The sequence below is a fragment of the Scyliorhinus canicula genome, chromosome 1 (assembly GCF_902713615.1).
Source record: "Scyliorhinus canicula chromosome 1, sScyCan1.1, whole genome shotgun sequence".
NCBI classification, from domain to species: Eukaryota; Metazoa; Chordata; class Chondrichthyes; order Carcharhiniformes; family Scyliorhinidae; genus Scyliorhinus; species Scyliorhinus canicula.
The window spans coordinates 254,553,116-254,574,253 of NC_052146.1; the positions used below are offsets into that span (position 1 = coordinate 254,553,116).

Consider the following 21,138-nt stretch of genomic DNA (forward strand, 5'->3'; position numbering starts at 1 on the left):
GGTTCCCCCTTCTCTCGGTAGAATCAGCCAAAATGCCTCCCACAAATGTATCAACGAGGCGATTAATGCATGGATCAATGTAGCTATCACTTTCATTCCCTCTTCCGTTAAAAACAATAGCAACATGCACAGTTTTCTGATGTCTCAAAGGAGAGAGGTTGCTGATGGTCCTGTAACATATCCTGCGTGTCAGTGAGCAACCATGTATCATTCAGCTAGATTGTGTTACAATTATTTTATTTGTGAAGGCCTTTGAAGGTGTGAGCTTGTTTTAAGTTCGAACTTGAATATGTGCCCTGCCACAATATGGTTATTCATGATAAGCAATGAAAGAGCGGTAGAGCTATGAGAGAAATCGGCATGGACTAGTACAGGCGCCGGAATGTGGTGACTGGGGGCTTTTCACAATAACTTCATATTTGTGACAATAAGAAGTTATTATTATTATAACAGTGTTCCAGGTTGGTTCACTGACACTCAGTTTGGGTTCTGCCAGCACCACTCAGCTATTGATCTCATTACAGCCTTGGTCCAAACATGGACAAAAAAGCTTAATTCATGAGGTGACTTGAGAATGACTGTCCTTGACATCAATGCAGCATTTGATGGAGTGTGGCACCAAGGAGCCCTCGCAAGTCTGAAGTAAATGGCAATTAGCGGGAAAGCTCTCCACCTAGCACAAAGAAAGATGGCTGTGGTTGTTGGAAATAAATCATTTCAGTTCCGGGGCATCACTATCGGAGTTCTTCATGGTAGTGTCCGAGGCCCAACCATCTTTAGCTGCTTCATCAATAACATTCCCCCCATCATATGGTGAAAATGGGGATGTTGGGTGGCACAGTGGCGCAGTGGTTAGCACTGCTGTTTCAAAGCGCTGAAGACCGGGTTCGATCTCGTCCCAGGGTCACTGTCCGTGTAGAGTTTGCACATTCTCCCCATGACTGTGTGCGTCTCACCCCCACAACCCAAAGATGTGCAGGATAGATGGATTGGCCATGTTAAATTGCCTCTTATTTGAATTTATTTAAATTTAAAAAAAAAGAAAATGGGGATGTGCACGAATGATTACACAATGACAGCACCATTTACAATTCCTCAGATAGTAAAGCAGTCTGTGTCCATAACCAGCAAGACTTTGACAATATTCTGTCTTGGGCTGATAAGTAATAAGTAACATTCAGACCATGCAAGTGCCAGGCAATGACTATCTCCAACAAGAGAGAATCCAACTACGTCCCCAAGATATTCAATGGCGCTACTGATGCCCCATTCTCAACTTCTTGAGGGTTACCACTGACCAGAAATTGAACTGGACCAGCAATATAAATACTGTGGCTACAAGAGCAAGTCCAAGGTTGGGAATTTTGTGGCGAATAGCCCACCTCCTGACTGGTCAAAGCCTGTTCCCCATTCCCGTACCAGCCTCCCCGAACAGGCGCGGAATGTGGCGAATAGGGGCTTTTCACAGTAACTTCATTGAAGCCTACTCGTGACAATAAGCAATTTTCATTTTCATTTAATTTCATCTCCAAGGCACAAGTCAGGAGTCTGATGGAATACTCTCCATTTGCCTGGGTGAGTGCAGTTCCAACAATCAAGAAACTGCACACCATCCAGTACAAAGCAGCATGCTTGATTGACACCCCGTCCACCACCTTCAACATTAATTCCCTTACACAATGGCTGCAGTTTGTACCATGTACAAGATGCAATGCTAAAACTCACCAAGGTTCCTTCGACAGGACCTTCCAAACTTCTCACCTTTACCACCTTGAAGGATTTGGGCAGCAGGTGCATGGGAGCACCACCACTTGCAAGTTCCCTTCCAAGCCACACATCATCTGACTTGGAACTATTTTGCCGTTCCTTCATTGTCGCTGGGTCAAACTCCTGGCACTCCATTTCTAATAACACTGTGGGTGTACCTATGAAACATGGACTACAATGGTTCAAGAAGGCAGCTCACCACCACCTTCTCAAGGGCAATTAGGAATGGGCAACATATACTGGCATAGCCAGCAACACCCATATCCCACAAATGAATAAAAAGAAGATTGATATACAACATTACATGTCACACATACTGTGATCATTTATCTGGTAAACAGTTCTGTTGGGTAGTCTTTCCTTGCCAGTTTCATGATTGTCTATTATTTTCATCTACATCAGGACAGGCCTTGCAGGTACAAAGTATTGACACTGACCACTTCTTCCTGCCACTCAATTTTAAATGCTGTATTTTGGAGAAAGTGTCATAGAGTGCCAAACAGGGCAACCCTTGACAACCGTCTTATGCAGCAGCTTCATCATCTGCTGTGCTATTTGGTCACAAACTACAATTTTTACCTCCTTGTTTACTTCCCCTTGCCTTGGGTTTTTCCAATCATTGCTTTGATCTCTTCCAACTTTTGGAAAGTCTGAAGTCTTGATTGAAGAACATTTTGGCCTTTTAAAAGGCGAAAATTATTTTCTCCAATGTGACTAAATCTGTCAGAAATCTCTCTGCTTTGTTTCAAAGGCTGCCCGTGTGCATGAGCTTTCACCCCTAATATCACATTCCTGGAGAGCTGCTATCTCCAGGAGCAGTGTGGACCAGTGCTTGCCGTGATTAAATAATTAGGGCTGACCTCAGGAAATCCCACGCAGTCAGCCTAACATGATGCCAATGAACCACACAAGCTCACTGCTCTTCTGCTTTGCTACTTTAGCACCCACATGGAAAAAATCAACCCCTGCTAAAAAGAGGGGGAAAAGCGCTTTGGATTAAATATATGACTAGGTTGTTACCACTATCATTATTCGTATATTAAAAAAACTCTTGAATCAGTCAATGAAAGTTTGACATGTTATTTTAAACAAACAAGCTTGCCCTATATGTGGGCTCAACACAAACAGGCAGAGCAGCAGTCTGCACACAGTCAAGAAGCTGGCACATACATCCTGCAGATGTAGTACTTAATAACAGCCAAAAGGGAGCACTTTTGAGCCATTTAAATACAACACTCTAAATGACTGTAATTTCTGAGCTACATAAAATGATGCTATCTCAGGAGTTTTTTATGTGTTAAAATGGTCATTAAAAATTAAGTGCCACATATAAGTTGTCATCTAGAATATTAATTTACCTTTGCTAATCATGTTTTTAACTTCAGGCAAAAAAAAATCACCCACCGTTTGGTAACTCTGGTTCTGCCCATGAGATGTTAAAGGAGTTGGACGTGTAAGAGTGGACAACTGGAGCAGGGATCTTTTCTGGGGTGTTCTCCTCAGTTTTAGCAGTACTAGCTGGACTCATTGTGCATCCTCCTCCAGTGCATGCCTGAGAGAAAAAAAAATTCAATAAATACATTTCAATCAAATTTTATTATTTAATGTTATGTACAGTAACTACTTCCTTACTTTGTCATGGACAATGATCACTTTTTTCTCAGGTAATTGATTTTCTTGTTAATTGTGAGGACTATTAAGAATATTTATTTTATCAATTCGATACAAATTTTAAATAACCCAGCAGATAGAGGTGAAAATTCCATGAATGCCATGTATTTGAAACAAAAACACGGATTTGTGTCAAGTCAGTCATCATCTTGTTACCTGAATGGAAGGAAGGGAAAATGAGACAAAGGACGAATTGATTAAATTAAAGTCCAGAATAGTCATGATGTGGATTGAAGCAATGCTGCTCAATGGAAACACCGGAAGATTGTGTAAAGCATCACATGATAGCCAGGACGAAGAGTTTGAAACAAAACATCTATCCATCTTTCTCCTCCAGATGCTGAATGATTCCTGTGTGCATGTCTTTTTCATTTAAGGTACTCTGGTAAAATTATTTATTTACCAATCCCTTGCCTGCAGGTTACCTTTCGGAGGTGTATATCATATTCGCTGTGCCATGCAACTTTGCAGAAGGAAGTAATTTGCGCGTTCTGTTGAAAAAAAGAGGGTGGAATTTCCTTGAGAATTCTCCTGAAAATCCCTCAGAAATTATGACTGTTTTGCTTCAAAGGCTCACATGCTTGATTATATCACCGCTACCCCTACTTTCACTATAATTTTGGCAAATGATCAGCAGAAACTCTGGAGAAACAGTGTTCACGGCCATATAAGGTTTCTGCTGATCTTCCGCTAAAGTTATTGTGCGAGAACCTCCAGGGAAATTCCAGGCACATATACTTTTCAGCACTCACTGTGCATCTCTATTTTTTGTTTAATTGTAAAATATTTAGCTTCAAAGAATTTGTGGATGCTCTCCAAATCATTTACTGATGTACTCATCAATCATGGCCAAAAGTAGGTTGAGTGAAAGAGAAAAGGGTATATTGTAACCACAGCAGATCTAAATATAGTACAGAAAATCAAATCATATAGATGTCATTGGCAGCCCCAGCAACATCAATGATAGTCAAGAATAAACAAATATTCTTTCTATTACAAATTGTTCCGTTTTTAAAAAACATTTATTTGTAAAAATACATGTTTTAATTTTTACTGTTGTTCTTTATTCACTTGTGTTCTTTCATCATTCAGTTCCATCTTAACAAATCAAATTTAGAATAATGTTTTAACTCATACATAAATTGGAGCTGCAATGTTGTTCTTCTCATCGATATTGAAAATTGGATAGAATCTCGAGGATCAGATTTTGGTATGCAGATAAAGCAAATAACAAATGTGTTATATTTCTTTGTTGCCGCAAAGAGAAAAGTTATGAAGTGGCCCACACTCTGGATTCTTGTAAAACACGGTGTGGTGAAATTCTCAAAACTCACGCAAACACCGTGCTGATATCACTATTCATCATGTGACACAGAACCAGTAAGAATGTGTCTATAATATATAATATGCCTCCCTCCTTACTTCATTAATGCAGCAACAACAATTAACAGATCCCCAGATTTGTTATTTCCATACATAAATGCAATTCAATAAAACTCTTTGGTGGATATCTGTTCCTTTTTCGTAGAATTCATCATTCTTGTACTTGCGACCTCAGAAGTCTCCTCAATCCTTTCTGTAGATAGTACTTCTTAAGGAGTTATTACAGTGTCTGTCAATATAGACATTGAAAAGTCCTCACAAAAAGAATCTGAACTCATCACTGTCTCTGGTCTTGGTTCCAAAGTATGCCTCTCCGATCTTCTAACGGTAGAAGCTCTTGCGATGTTTCTGCAAACTCATTTGTTGCAGCAAGTAACTGATCAGTATGTAGTCGCCAAACTCCTTCATTATCCGTCTTTACGGTGTATGATATTGGACATCTTCGCAAGGATCATAGCTGGTACCCATTTCTCATTGGTGGTAAAACTCCTAGCTAACACTCTCTCTCTCTGGTTGAATAATTTCTTTTTAGAGAATTCCTCCCGCCTAGCAATTTGTGCTTGCTGTTGTCATTTGGCAATCTCTGAAGTATCATGTGTTGTTAATAAATCAAACTATGTTCATAGTTTCTTTTTGAACAACAGCATTGCTCGTGAGCTTTGCATGGGAGCATGTACAGGTTCCGATAAGATATTAGAAATTTGTTTACTCTTCTTTATAATGTCCCCTGGTCCTTTGATGCTGTGTTACAAAGCTTTAATGATTGTACAAAAAGTTCAGCCAATCCATTTGTTACTGGATGATATGGAGCTGACTTGATATGGTGTATATTGTTTCAAGGGGTTCTCAAACGCCTTTGAAGTAAACAGCATTCCTTTATCACTGACAATCTGCTCAGTGTTCCAAATCTTGTGAATATTTCATCTAGTTTTTCAGTGGTCTATTCAGTCATCGTTGACTTCATTATATCAACTTCTGGCCATGTTGAGTATGCATCCACAATCACCAAGAACATGTGGACCTCCAGTGGACCAGCATAATGGACGGAATTCTCCACTCCCGGGAAGAATCGGGAGGGTCGTCGTTAACGTCGTGGGCACCGATTGCGAGCCTGTCCCCTCCTGAGCACAGTCGTGGTGCTCATTCCCCACCAGTTCCTCTATAAGCCCCAAAACAGGCATCTCACGGCGAATTCACGACGGCAGCGACCAGGTGTGGTTGCCACCGTCGTGAAATGGTCGCAAACAGCAGGCTGCCCGGCCCATCCAGGTCGGACGGCGACCGGTGATTCTTTCGAGCGGGGGGTGGGAGAATCGCGGGGGGCACCAGGGGTTCGTGAAATTAGTCGGGGGGCCCTCCCACGATTCTCCCACCCGGCGTGGGGAGCGGAGAATCGCGCCCAATGAATGTGTATTCTCTGTCATGACTGAGACTCCCACTCCCACAGATGTAATGGTTGTAATGGTGGAGTGTTCCTTAATTTTGCTCAAGAATGACTTTGCCCAACTTTCTCTTAGAATTTTATCCATGGATCATTGAAAAGACTAGGCACAGATGTTATTCCAAAAGCAAGTCTTCTGTAATGAAGCAGACCTTTGTGAATCACGATGATGAGTATTGGCGGTGATTTGGCAGCCACATTCATTTGTAGATATGCCTGTGAAAGATCAATTTTACTGATTTCTGTCCTCCAGGAAGTCCAGCAAACAAGTCTTCAATCATCAGCCGTGAATAATGATCTATGCACAAAACTGGGCTAATAGTAGTTTTAAAATATCCACAAATTCTCACTGAGCCATCCCGTTTTAATACTGGAATAATTGGTGCCATCCCAATTACACGTAGCAACGGGTTCAGTTACTCTTGTCCACATTAACCTTTCTCATTCTTCTTCAATTTTAGGCTGGATGGCATATTGTATGGTTCTAGCTTTGAGACACTTGGGTGTTCTGTCTGACTTGACTTTCAGGTGTAACTGAACTCCAGTCATAGTGTCTTCGAACAACTTGTCATTCTTCTTCAGAAGTTGTTGCTCTTTGAATCCACTAATTGATTGACTGTTTCCCAGTTAAGCCTAGTTTAGCCAACCATGCTCTGCCAAATAGAGCAAGAACATTTTCACGGACAACATGAACTTCGCAGTCTGCCCATTTGCTTCTACTTTCACAATGATACATCCTTTTAATGGTACTACCTTTTCAGTGTATGTCCTTAGGTTTACATTTGACTGTTTTAAAGGCAGATGCTTCAGCTTTTGATGCTAAATTGTCTCAGGTATCAGTGAAACTGCTGCGCCCGTATCTACTTATGTGTCAATTTCACGACCGTCAAGTTTTAGAAAAGCACAAAAATGTTGTTGATCTCCCTGCATTGACAAAACACCTCACTTTAGCTCTCGCTGTAGCCTGGTTCCGCTGCCTTTTGAGTGATCTTGAGTTTCATCCACTAATTTGTAGATGCGACTAGATTGTTTACTTGTGTTTTCTTGATGGAGAAGAAGCTTTCGGTCCAACTTGTGTACAACGGTGACATGGTTGAACCTTTGCAGCTTTTTTCCTTGAGGTACACATTTTGTGGATCTTCACTCCAGGCCCTATCTGTGAAGCTTCTCTCATTGCTAGAGGCAACTTCCACAGCAGCTTTCAGAGTTAGATCACTTACAGTAAGAAGCTTCCTCTGAATTGCTTCACTGTGCAACTAACAAACCATACTGACTCAAAGAGTATCATCAAGTGTTGTACCAAATTCACAATATCTCGCTAACCTTCTTAAAGGTGTGACAAACTATGAAACACTCTCTCCTTCTTCCTGACTATGGCTGTGGAATCGGAACATTTCTGCAATCAATAACAGTTGAGGAGAGAAACGTCTCTCTAAGATTTTCATTAATTCATTGAAGGATTTGTCTCTTGGCTTTGTTGGGTGGACAAGATTCTGTAGCAGCATAAACATATTCCGACCATCTGAGCTCAAAAATATTGCAACATTTAGGTCCTCTTGTATCTGATTAGCCATTAAAAATAATTGGAATCATTCTTCACATGAATTCCATGTTTCATAATCCCCATCAAACGAATCTATGGCGCCATCATTAGATTCAGCCTCCAAGGGTCTATGCCAGGAAATCCATTCCCTTTTATGCCTGAGTATTTTGACTTTTCTATCAAGTAGTGGTCCATGCAGAATCAGCAGACTTCAAAATCCCCGTTCTCTGCAGTGCAACTTCACCATGTAACTGGTCCTAGCCACCCAGGTCCCACTCAATTCAATGCAAACAAGTCTTGCCTGACTGTCAGTCTTCTGACTCACAGTTGCGTTTGAAAACCCTGTTAAATCTTCACATTGGCAGCAGTGCTTTGTCCGATGTGTGTGAGTCTGGTCCTGAGAATGATTTGTTGTTCCCGATGCAGTCCCAAAATTAGTCAACAAAAATCTTCCTTCCAGCGATTTTTCTGCTTCAATCCTCATCGGCAGTTTTCTCTCCTGCTATATTTCTTTGCTGCCGCAAAGAGAAAAGGTATGGAGGTGCTCACACTTTGGATTCCTGTAAAATATGAGGGTTTATTAAGGGTGTTGCTCATAAAGAGCAGCACGGTGGCGGAGTGGTTAGCACTGGGAGTGCGGCGCTGACGACCCATGTTCAAATCCCGGCCCTGGGTCACTGTCCGTGTGGAGTTTGCACATTCGCCCCGTGTTTGCGTGGGTTTCACTCCCACAACCCAAAGATGTGCAGGGTAGTGGACTGGACACGCTAAACTGCCCCCTAATTGGAAAAATAATAATTGGGTATTCTAAATTTATTTTAAAACAAGGGTGTTGCTCAATCAAGATGGTGCATGGCGCAAAGCCCGTGCAAACATTCTGCTGACGTCGCTACACATCATGTGATGCAGAACCAGTAAGAATGTATTCCCGGACACATAATAAAATTGAAAAGTGAAATTAGATAAGACATTGGGTATGATTCAGCGACCCCGTTGCGCCCGGCTCCCGCAAGAGCCCCAAATTGGGCTCTTTGCCAGGCGCTGGACCAACCGTGAGTCACTTGACTCGCTCCACCCGGTGAGATCTGAATCTTGCCCTTGCCGGTGCACCGATCTGCAAACAGACGTTTCTGCTGGTGAGCTGATCTCTCGCAGTGTGGCGTTTGCAGAGAGAAACTCCCCAAGGCCAAAAAAGCAGCAAATGTCATTGAATTCTTGGAGATTCTTGGAGCTGCAGCCACCAAGGAAAACTGGAAAAATTATTCAACCAGGAAAACTGGCGCAAATCGGCCACCGATTCCCCGTTTTGCTGGGGGCTAGCAGAGAGGAAGTGTAGAACTCGCAGCTCGAGCTGCCGATATGGCCCTGAGCATTTCCGGTTCCGTGGCCGCGCATGCACAGTGCGGCCTGCAGCGGCAGCGCCGTGCTCCATGGCGGACTCAGCCCGCGGACCCGTACCGCAAAAATAGTGCCCCCTTTCAGCCGCTCGTGTGGCCTGAACCACCCACCCATAGCGCCCCAACCCCGAATGAACCCCCCCTCCCCCCCGCCCGTGGATCGGCCCTCCCCCAACTGTGGCAGTGCCGGTCTGAGTCTGCAGCCGCCACGCGAGGTTCCCAGACGGTGTGAGCACACGCAACCCACAACATCAGTAACTCGTCCGTCGGGGATGGAGCATGGCATGGCAGGCCTCAGGCAATGGCCTGAGGCCATGGATAATCGGTGTGGTGTACTCCTACAGTACGCCATTTTTCAGGGGGTGGAGAATACAAAAAACGGTGCCGCTCCCGCTATTGACGTCAAAACGGATTCTCCGCCCCGTCGCCGAATGAGAAATCCTGATGAGGATTTCACTCTTTCCTCCAAACAAAGTTTTAATTATAATCAACAGGGTCAACAATTTTGTCAAGAAATTTGGAAGTGCACCACATCTCAAACTGGTTAAGGTGTCCTGTATTTGCTCAGGGCACCTGTCTGAAACTGGCTTTCGACTCACTATCTCTGTCAATAGGAGTCATAAAACCTCTCTGGTTCCCTTTGTCAAACTGCACTGAGACGGAGCTGGAGAGCAAGTGAAAAATCCCAGAAGGTCAGCTCCCAGCAGCCCGGGGGCAAATAAGTAAACTGGGTAATCCACCCATTTTACAAAGTGAGTCGGGTTAAATTGGTTCTATTAGGCATAACCAAAGAATCCCTTCTGTCTGCAGACCTGTTTCCAGCTGGCATGAAAGCTCCAGCTTCCCCACTCAAATCCTGAGTTAAAGCTGCACTGGAGTATAAGGAAATCTGCATAAATGTTGAGGCTCTCTCTGAGTTGCCCACCTGCAGATCCCTTTGGGATACTCTTAGAACTGGTCGAAATCTGAGCAGGTACATAATGATTCTTTTTAACTGTCATCTGCCCTGTTGGTAAAATTAAAATTGATCCTAGTTCCTGAAATAGCCAAATAGTCTATTCCAAAATCTCATCTTCACAAATGACCATTCTGGCTGCCAGAAACTTCTAAGTGCAACATACACAACATTCGGTGCAATGTAGATTGCATGGGAACATTTCATTTCTTTCCCTTTCCCACTTTGTCTTCTGAACTAACTGGCTCAAACTTTCACAAGTGCTGACAGCTTCAGTATCACATTTAAGTGGTCGTTATTAATTTATCAATTGCGAGGGTGAAATTCAGCAAGCTGATGGTCATCACAGCCAAGTTGAAATCTGTCCTCCTGCAACCTTCATACTTCCTTACAAAATAGTGCCATGTGATCCTTTACATCCACTTAAAAGGGTAAATGAGGTTTATTGTCTGATCTGAAAGGTAGCCCTGATATATACGGAGATGACAGGAAGTGAATGGTATGATGACCAGGAAACCTGGAAATACAGGTTTCACAGAGGTTTGGCAGAATTTAACAGCAGGGTAGTTTTTACTCCATTCCCAGCTGGAAGCCAACCAGATTGAGAGGGCAGGCCTGGAAAGGTGACAGAGGTGATCATTGGAGCTAAAGAGATAATTGTACTATGTGTACCAAAGTGAATCCTTCCCTTTTTCAAATCCCACCATGATTTTGTACTTCCCTGTCTCTGTAATCTTGTCCAGCTCTACATTATCCCAAGATCTCTGCCCTCCCCTAAAGTTAGCCTAACTCACAGGTAACTATCCGTCATTGCAGCTATTCTTTGACTTACTTCGGCCCTAAGTTCTGGAATCCGCTTCCTAAATTGCACTAGGCTGGAACCTTCTGGTCCCATCTGCAGTGGGAAGCTAGGCGGGCAAAGGGAACTTAATTGGGCAGGAGGGCAGGAGGTGGACATCTTCCATGATTAACGGTGTGTTGCCACTGCATTGTCCTCTTTTGGGAATGGCTGTGAATGCCAGTCTTTGCTTGACAGGTGGTGGCAATGCAAGTTGTATGGAGGATGACCAAGGAGGGAGGAAGGGAGGCAGGTTAGTGGGGATGGGCGGAAAAGTAGTGTGCCAATGGTGGAAGGGTTAGTGGGGTAGGGAGAGCAGTGGCTGCTCAAATGTTGATGGGCTCATGTAGACTATCCAGGAGGAATAGTGCATAGTGTCCAGGGAAGGCTAGTGCAGGCTGTCTGTAGAGAGATAATGCAGGCCAAGGGAAGTAGGCTGATTCACTCAAGCGGGTATTGGTCATGCTTTTGGTTGGGCGAGGGGCTGTCTGGGTAGTGACAGTGGCAAAGAGAAAAGTCTAAAGGGTGGGGCTGAGGATGTTGAGGTTTGAGTCCGGAGGTTTATGACTAGTGTGGTAGTCACCACTGTTGTATTATATACCCCATACGAGGGTATTACGGTAAGGCCCCTGTACTAAAGGTACGGGGGTAGATCCCTGCCTGCTGGCTCCGCCCAGTAGGTGGAGTATAAATGTGTGGGCTCTCCGAGCTGCAGCCATTTCGGCAGCAACTGTGGGAGGCTCCACATCTCTGCATAATAAAGCCTCGATTACTCTCTACTCTCGTCTCGCCGTAATTGATAGTGCATCAACTAGGATATTGGGATGCAGAGCCTTGGTGATGGTGGCAAGGTGGGGAAGTGAATCTGGTAACGTGGCAGTGGCAGGATCATGGTTGGGTACTATAGAATTTAGTACTGTGTTGTAAAAAAAATGTGATTAAAGGTGGCCTCGAAGATGGGAGGGGTCAGGGGTAGGGTCAGAGTGGGCATCTGCACTTGGATGTTTAAGACCTCAGGGAGGTACAGCAGAGATAAAGACATGAATATTACAGGGTCAAGGCTAACAGGGAAGATTCAAGGAGAACAGGGGGAGATGCAGGTTCATGAGGTGTTCATGAAGGAAGATAGGGGAAACTTGGTGAGTGACAGTGGGAGGGTAGAAGATGCATGCAATATCTCAATGAAGTAACACAGTGAGTGTCAGGACGTGAAGGTGGGTGTTCCTGCACCATATGGGCTGCAGTGGTTGAAGAAGCTAGCTCATTATTATCTTCTCAAAAGCAATTTGGGATGGGAAATAAATGCTGGTCTAAGCAAACACACCTACATGCCAAGAACATTTTTTTTAAAGCGGGAGGGTGTCTTCAGCAGTGGATGGAGTTACTGGTGTGTTTAATTGGCCAACTAAAGGAAATCATAATAATCATTTGTCAACTAGATGCAGAACCATGACTAGGTGCATGCTCATCTCGATGGTCAAACCACCAAGGCAGCAACATTCCCCCATAATTCAAGGGTCTCCTTGAAGAGGCATTCCAGCAAGGTCTGTAGCTGCTGCGAAGCTTGAGCTGAAGGCCATGTCCTCTTAACCGAGGCTGGGATGGCTGGAGTAGGAGAGAGAAGTGGAGCTTCACGGGCCTGGGTGGGCATGGCCTCCCATGTGCCGGGGTGAAGGGGGGCGGGTGGTGGCGGTGGGTGGAAGGCGTGCGGTGTCAGGAGTAGACCAATATTACAACCTTCCAATTGCCTGAATTAAACAGGGACGGAGCGAAAGTTTAAAACAATGTGATGACTACATGGGTCACTGCAATGTGTTCACAGAGCACTTCAGGCATTCCCAAAGATGGCTGGACAACCTTGCCATTTTGCTAGCCATGGTACGACTGAAGAGGAACTGAACCAGGGTCACAAGTGCCAGCTGGATGGCTAGATTCATACTAAGGTCTCAACTCCCACGATTATGCCCAAGGATGCCTCCTACAAAGTTCAGGATCCTTATATCTTCCACAACAATTGATGTGAGACAATCAATGGTGAGCCAAGAGGCCAACATCATCCACATGTCTATGGAATAAAATGCAATGCTCTTAAGTGCAATCGGTCATTTCAACAACTAGCAGCATAATGAGAATATAAGTATAAACATAGGACAAATAGATATTAATTTAGAATTGTGATTTACAGTGATTATTACTTTTGTGCCCATGACATGTCTTTATCTTTCTTTCCCTATTACAACATCTAGGTGCAGCATCGACATCCACAGCTGAGGAGGAGGCAGCCTACTGACTGCTTTGCTCTGTTGACTGTGATGACTTTGAAGGGTGTCCTACGGTGGTCCATGGCCAAGAGACTTCTGGCCTGGTAAGGATCTCCTGCACAGGCGCAGATGTACCATTCTTGGTCTGACCCACTGAAAGTAATCAGATCACTGGCGGTGGGGAGATTACGTGCAGGGCACCGTTGGAATGTTGTTGCATGAAGTCTCCGGCCAGCCTTGCTGGTGCTCCTTTTCCCTGTGGGTGCGCGATGGCACCTCACTGAATTCTTGAAGGGGCAACTGGAGCTAGGTCAAAATGCCCAGTACCCCTCCTGCCAAGCCATTGCTACACTGCACCCATGGTTAGAGCAACGGAATGCCTGTCTGAGCGCATATCCAGCACCCACTGTATGTTCTGCCGGACCTGGGGCGGCATTCTCACCTACCTGAAGGGACGGGGGGGGTCCCGGCGTAGGGGAGTGGTGCCAACCACTCTGCGTTGGGCCTCCCCAAAGGTGCGGAATTCTCCGCACCTTTGGGGGCTAGGCCCGCGGCGGAGCGGTTGGCACGACGTCGACTGGCGCAAAAACAGGCACCAGCGGCCTTTCAGGCCCGCCGCCCGGCGTCGGTGCTGGCCGAAAGGCCTTAGCCGGTTCACGCATGCGCCGGTGGTGACGTCAACGGCAGCTGCCGCTGACGTCACCACCGGCGCATGCGCGCTGGGGGATTCTCTTCTGCCTCCGCCATGGCGGAGGCCGTGGCGGCGGCGGAAGAGAAAGAGTGCCCCTACGGCACTGGCCCGCCCACCGATCGGTGGGCCCCGATCGTGGGCCTGGCCACCGTGGGGGCACCCCCCGGGGTCCGATTGCCCCACGCCCCCCCAGGACCCCGGGGGCCCGCTTGCGCCGCCGCCACCAGAGGTGGTTCAAACCTCGGCGGCGGGAGAGGCCTCCCAGTGGCGGGACTTCGGCCCATCGCGGGCCGGAGAATCGCCGCAGGGGGCTCGCCGCTCGACGTGGCACGATTCCCGCCCCCGCCAATTCCCGGGTGGCGGAGAATTTCTGCCACGGCGGGGGTGGGATTTTCGGCGGCCCTGGGCGATTCTCCGACCCTGCGTGGGGTCGGAGAATTTCGTCCCAGGTCCTCCAAGGCAGCCTCCTCAATGGAGGCCACCAAGTGGGTGCAGGCATGATCCTGCTCATGATCGGTTATATCTGTGGCCCCCTCAAAGGTAGTTAGAATTCTAATATTGGAGAAATGCCGCCACTGGTCTTGGCCCACTCCCTGCTGTTATATGTGTTAGTCCAGTAAATAGACATAAGGATTGACCATAAAACCCAAAGATGCTGGCACAAAATTAGGCCATGTGTCCCATCGAATCTTCACCATTCAATAAGATCATGGCTGATCTGATATAATCCTCAACTCCACGCTCCTGCCTTATCCCCATAACCCTTCATTCCCTTACTGATTAAAAATATGTCTATCTCAGTCTTAAACATACTTAATGACCCAACCTTGACACCACTCTGCTCTAAATAATTTCATAGATTCACTATCCTCTCAGAGAAGAAATTCCTCCTCATCTTTGTCTTAAATGGGCAACCCCTTACTCAGAGACACCTCTCATTCTTCTAAACTCCAGTGAATACAGACCCAACCTATTTAACCTGTCCTCAGAAGAAAATCCCTCCAAATCCGGGATCTACCTCATGAACCTTCTCTGGATTGCCTCCAATGCCAATATACCTTTCCTTTGATTCAGGGATCAAAACTATTCACAGATTGATTATGGGTGCATGAACGTTGTAGGAACATATAGGCTATGCCAGCTCCTGAGCCCTCCCCAGAACTTATTAACAAGCAGGATGTCTGCAACGGATTGAACATTGAGAGAATGAAGTGGCTGGCACATATTCAATGCACATTTCCCAGCTGCTGCTGAGTCCTGCAACCCTAAAATCCCTGTGCACTTATTTTTTTAAAATTTAGAGTATCCAATTTCTTTTTTCCAATTAAGGGGCAATTTAGCGAGGCCAATCAACCTACCTTGCACATCTTTGGATTGTGGGGGTGAGACCCACGCAAACACGGGGAGAATGTGCAAACTCCACACGGGCAGTTACCCAGGACCAGGTTCGAACCTGGGACCTCGGCGCCGTGAGGCTTCAATGCTAACCACTGCTTCACCGTGCCGTGCTACTCATGCACTTATGCTGCCTGATGCCCTCATGTGTGTCAGTTTGCAGTGATAGGCAGTGCCACTTACCCTGGCGGAGAACAGCAGATTGGTCATCCTTTCCCAACACTGTTGGGGATGTTCCCCTTAGGGCCCCTCATGTGCTAACCTCTGCTGCAATCTCTGTCTAGGCAGCTGAAGTCAGACAAGAGGGGCTCAAAAAAGCACCTCCCAATTTTCTTGGCTAACCTCACGGAGAACATAAAGGGAAGCTTCGCTGAACCATGGGGCCACACATTGTCTTCTCTGAAACATAATGTGATCTGCAGAATCTGAAGCTCCTGGCTTGAAGTGAGCAAATGGCTGCTGGGTGTTCTTTAAATATGGTGGCAAGACCTTCGACCCTATGAGGTAACAGCGAGGATGGTGACTTTCTCCCTCCTCCCCCCACAAGATTCACCATGTTCCTCATGCATACATATGTAACGAGCTGAACAACATGAGATCAGGAGTAGCCAACATTCCCGCAACCCCTGAGGAGATCATTCTCACTTCTGCTCCCACCACTCAACTCCAGAACGGAAGATTCTGCTCTGACTCTATTATCCTATAGGTGCTTCCTTTACTAATCTGCACCTGATCTAATATATCCTTATGTGAATTTAATCAAATTTTGTTTGATAATGTTTCTTGAGACATTTTACTATGTTAAAGGCCTTATATAAATGCAGGTTACTGTTTTCATTGCTATTTATATTTTTAAAGAGCATATCAATATCTCGGAAGACCATCAGTCAACCCTTGTTTAGAAGATGGAAAATAAAATTATCAACTTCGAAATTAGTTCAAAAGAGGTATTAGATAAATATTCTATGCAAAACCTTTTCTTTTCATGCACTAGTCTAATTTCATAGTGTACTGCACAATGCAACCTTCACTATCTGTCATAATGGAATCCTTCTCTGGCCTGGAAGATAAACAAGGTGCCCCACTTCTGTCTCGTTGTACTCCAGGTACAGGAATGGCAACAGTACAAGTAACAAAGGAATTATATTTATTGGGCTGTGGGCTTGATTTATATTAGACAGGAGATCTAATATACAGTGAAGTGAGATCTTGTGCAAAGTTTTAGTCTGCGGAAATTCTGATGGATAATTAGAATATATAGAATGGAGATTTAACTGGAGTTGTATTTGTACACTATCATACAAGTAAATAATTAATTGAAACAAATCAAAAACATGTGACGTTTTCATTATTTTCTGCATTGTGTTCAATTTTGTGAATATGACTGTTCCTCAGTTATGAAAACATAAAGGCAAGTTACATTGGTGAATAAACTAACGTTTTATACATTACTCATCACTAGATTCATTGAGAATCAATTTCACTGGGATTGTCAAACACCAATTATGTTTTAAAAGGAAACTGAGCATGGCATTATACACTTATTTTTAATACATATATTGATTCTGAAGTAATTTATTTCACATTGCTAAAATATCTTAACTTGGAACCTCAGAAATTATGTACTGCCGTTCAATTAATCACACTGAATTGAGAGATATTTTGTCTAATATGTACAAACTGTGGCAGAGATAATTTAGTACAATCAAGTCAAAGCATGCATCCTTTACTTGCAATAAAAAATTATCTCCAACACACCAAATAATCATAGCTGTGTGCAATATAAATGTTAAGTAATTGGATTAAACAAAGCTACACGATTCTACTCCTTTTAAAATTCTATTTGTCTGTACACACATTTTCTTCTCCCCTTTAGGATCAATGAGAATCTGTGTTTAGATCCATAAATATCTGTTTTGACACAATGACATCTGTATTTTCCACAAGAAGATAGATGTTAAATCCGTTATCCTTCAAATTGCTTTCCATTTACCATAAGGAAAGTGGGAAAACCATTGATAGAATTCCCAATTTTAATGATTAACTGGCTTGAACTAAGGGCCTGTCGTTCTTATTTTTTTTTAAAACCTGGGAGAAATGCCCATTTTTCTCTAATATTAATGAACCATTAATGAAATTGTGAGATTGCGCTGCTTTGAAATGTGTAGTTTCATTGGCGGCAATAAAAAAAAATCCTTTAACATTTTCAAGCCGCTAAGGAGCCACATCATTGGCATAAATGTCAAAAAGTTCAACAATCCAGTTGTGCAGTGAACGATGCTAACTGAAAATGGCCCAAAGCCAACATAGAAATCTCTGATTTAATGTTGAGGTCTAACAAGAGCTGGTAAGTTCTGTAATGAAATGGCGTGGATATGTTTGGTGAGGAAGTACCTCCAGGAATGCACTAAACGAAACTGCTTTACCACTTAAACCTCTTTCCCCATGATGTGCTGAACTGCTTCAAGACATTTTCATTAACATCCTACAGGGACCATTGTCTCTTTCCCACACTTCTTTGACCGTACCTCAGCTCGTTGCCTTCAATAATATGGACCTCACTTATGATTTCACTGGGCACATTACTTCTTGTTTTTCACCATAGATTCTCTGATTATTGCCGTTGAGACTTCGAGTGTCAGAATGGAGAGGGCTGTCTTTTCTAGTATCCAAATAATTAGAGCTGGAATACAGGAAAGTATTTCTCAGGCCTACAAAGATTTGACAGGTACCATTCATACTGTCCATACTGTTTTCTCATTGACCGTACCCAGTACTTGTGTCCACATATGTACTTCCATGTTGTTTTCAGAGTAGCATGTGTGCCCTCTTGTCAACCCTATCAAATGCTGCATGTGTAATAGCCAAAACATAAGGACAGGCTGTCATTGCGTCAACACAAGAGGCACATAAGGTTCAACTCAAACCCCCGAGTTTCCTGAAGAAATTCAGCATCCAGCCACTGAATACAGTCCTGCCACTTCAGGAGCATTTAGAAGTAGAAGCTTAGTTTTCATGGTGATCAGTCATAAGGGAAGTATGATGGAACTAGTAAAGTGATATAAAGTTTGGTTTACATTAAAATTATTGATAGTACCAAAATTATTGTTTGTTCCAACGTTATTTTTGGCAAGGACTGTAAGTGTCTATTTATGAGTTCATCATTTTAACATGAAGAGGGCATATACAGACAAGATTATTATAACAGTGGTCTTAAATCAGGAGATTGTCTCCTGTAACAGCTTGCAAGATGTTGCCCTCTGCATCTTCTTCATAGTGCCTCTACTCATTTGTCTGCATTGTGTAAGCAGCTTTCTCTTCATCTTCCCAGGCCTCGACCAGGGGACAAAAGCAATGTTCTATATTATGCAACAGATCACCATAAACTCTAGCTGGACTGTACTACAGTGCAACACCAGATTGATTCATCCACCAGAAATGTAACATTGCTGTCGCCTCGTAGTATCATTAATTTTGTTGTAGCTGAGCTGCAAACTACGGGAAGCAGCTGTGTAACTTGAGCCATAACCATATGGAGCACAGCTCTGGGGCGGGATTCTCTGACCCCCCCCCCCCCCCCCCCCCCCCACCCCCGGCCGGGTCGGAGAATCGCCGGGGTGCAGCGTGAATCCCGCCCCTGCTGGCTGCCGAATTTGCCGTGCTGGGGTTTTGGCGGGGGCGGGAATCGCGCCGCGTCAGTCGCTGGCAGCAGGCCCCCCCCCCCACAGCGATTCTCTGCCCGTTTTAGGCCTGTCCCGCCGGCGTATGTTACGATAGGTACTTACCGGCCCCCCACACCCCCTCAGAGGTGCCCCCATGGTGGCCTGGCCCGCGATCGGAGCCCACTGATCCGCGGGCGGGCCTGTGCTGTGGGTGCACTCTATTCCTCCGAACAAGCTGCTGTAACGGTCCACAGTGGCCGGCGTGGAGATGAACCCCCCTGCGCATGCGCTGGGATGACGCCAGCACACGCTGGCGCTCATGCGCATGCGCCAATTTGCGCCGGCCGGCGGAGGCAATTCGGCGCCGGTTGGCATGGCGCCAAGCCCCTTCCGCGCCGGCCGGCGCAGCGCAAACCACTCCGGTGCCGCCCTAGCCCCTGAAGGTGCGGAATTTTCGGGGCGGAACGACACCGGAGTGGTTCACGCCACTCCTTCGCGCCGGAGTTGCCCGCCCCGCCGGTTTCCGAAGAATCCCACCTGAGATTTCTGTGAATCCACTTTCTGGTCACTACCACTACCTTTAGATTCAGGTATTGTGGCAACTACCAGGAATTGTCAGTGAGTCTTTCATGTTAGAGGAAAACTTAAAGAAGTGTTCCAATATGGACACAGATATCCCCATCATACTGTGTTTAAGTTCTCTATGTCAGGCTGGGTGCTGGGCAACAAGGTGTATTGCTGACCACCTTATTCATGACTCAGGTGCACAACCAACGCACACATGGGCTTCATGCAGATAATGATAGCTATGCTGTAACATGAAATATCATCCAGCTCAACGGTGGAGTGCTTAAGCAATGTTTTTGTTGTCTGGACCGATCTGGAGAAGTCCTGCTGTACTTGCCAGAGCACGTGTCCTGATTTTCCATGGTTCACTGCAGCCTGGACAACGTCACTATCATGAGGTTGCAGCTTTTAATATCAGTTAGCAGCTGAGGAGGAGAAAGAGGTGCAGGAGGCATTTTATTGTCCTCATGCATCAGAATGCAGTGTTATAGCAGCATGGCTAGTGGAGGGCTGTTGCATTTTAGTGGGGGAGACTGCATGGTCTTCTAGGACAGCCTCCAGCAATGCTGCGCTCTGGACTGCAGTACCTCGGCAATAGAGGAAGTAGTCTGGGCCGGTCAGCTGACAAGCAGCAGCAAGGGCACTGGCAGAAGTGCACACCTCGAGAGCGGCCTGTGGGAAGAGAGGCACAGCCAGAGGGCATGCAGGGCCAGGAGGAAGTGCAAGGTGGAAAGGTCTACAAAAGATGCCATTATCCTGCAGCCAGAGTTTACAGGCAACATCTAGCTACCTCAACACATCTGAAACCCAGTGCCCAAGGCAGTTCCGCTTCTCTAGGGATACTGTGACCTCCATATGACAGATGTTAGACCCAGAGATGACCTCAAAATGTGTAGGTGCCACCGTGTGCCAGTGGCCCTTAAGGTTACAGTGGCCCTGTATGTTTTCACTTCCAATTCTTTCCAAAGGTCAGTGTGAGATCTGTGTGGTATTTCCCCGTCTGCTGCCCAAAGTTACATCAAGCTAGTCACTGATGCTCTGTTTAGATGGGTCATGACTTCTTTCATTTCCAGATCGATGATGCCAGCTAGGCTGAGCATGCCAGAGGTTTTGCAGCAATTACTGGGTTCCCCCCGCATCTAGGGAGCATTAATTATATGCATGTGGCCATAAAGGTGCCAGCGGTGAGCTGAGTGCCCTCATCAACAGAAAGGGATGCCACTCCATGAAATCCCAGATTCCTCCCTGCAGTACATTCACTCCCCAGTCATGGCATCTCCAACTCCAAGTTGTTTGTTGAACTCTTGATATGTAAGTTGGAGTGACAGCCTTTTTTGTTGACTATGAACTGTGTTGGTGATTTAATCATTGTGTCTTCTTAGATTTATCTTTCAACTTATGACATAATTCATTTAGTTTTAAACTGAGGCACATTGGAAGGCACTGGCTGTGTCTTTCTGTCCTGTGGAAGATCCATATTTTGAAGCCGTGAGTAATGACACACTACAGGTTTCCAGCAAACCTCTTAAGTGTTGAAACACAAAATTTAAAATATATCTTGACCCAA

The 21,138-nt window shown here is 45.2% G+C and overlaps 1 protein-coding gene across 7 annotated transcripts in view; it reads right to left on the minus strand.

Annotated features, from left to right (window-relative positions):
• Window positions 1–21,138, minus strand: part of ush2a (Usher syndrome 2A (autosomal recessive, mild)) — a 1,354,742-nt gene that overhangs the window by 637,484 nt on the left and 696,120 nt on the right. For all 7 annotated transcript variants that reach the window (XR_005462328.1, XM_038811752.1, XM_038811743.1 and 4 more), the window contains one exon: window positions 3,172–3,319. Coding sequence is in view for 6 of the 7 variants with exons in the window: in XM_038811752.1 (XP_038667680.1) it covers window positions 3,172–3,319 (148 nt within the window). In the remaining variant the exon portion in view is untranslated. The remainder of the gene's footprint in view (window positions 1–3,171; window positions 3,320–21,138) is intronic.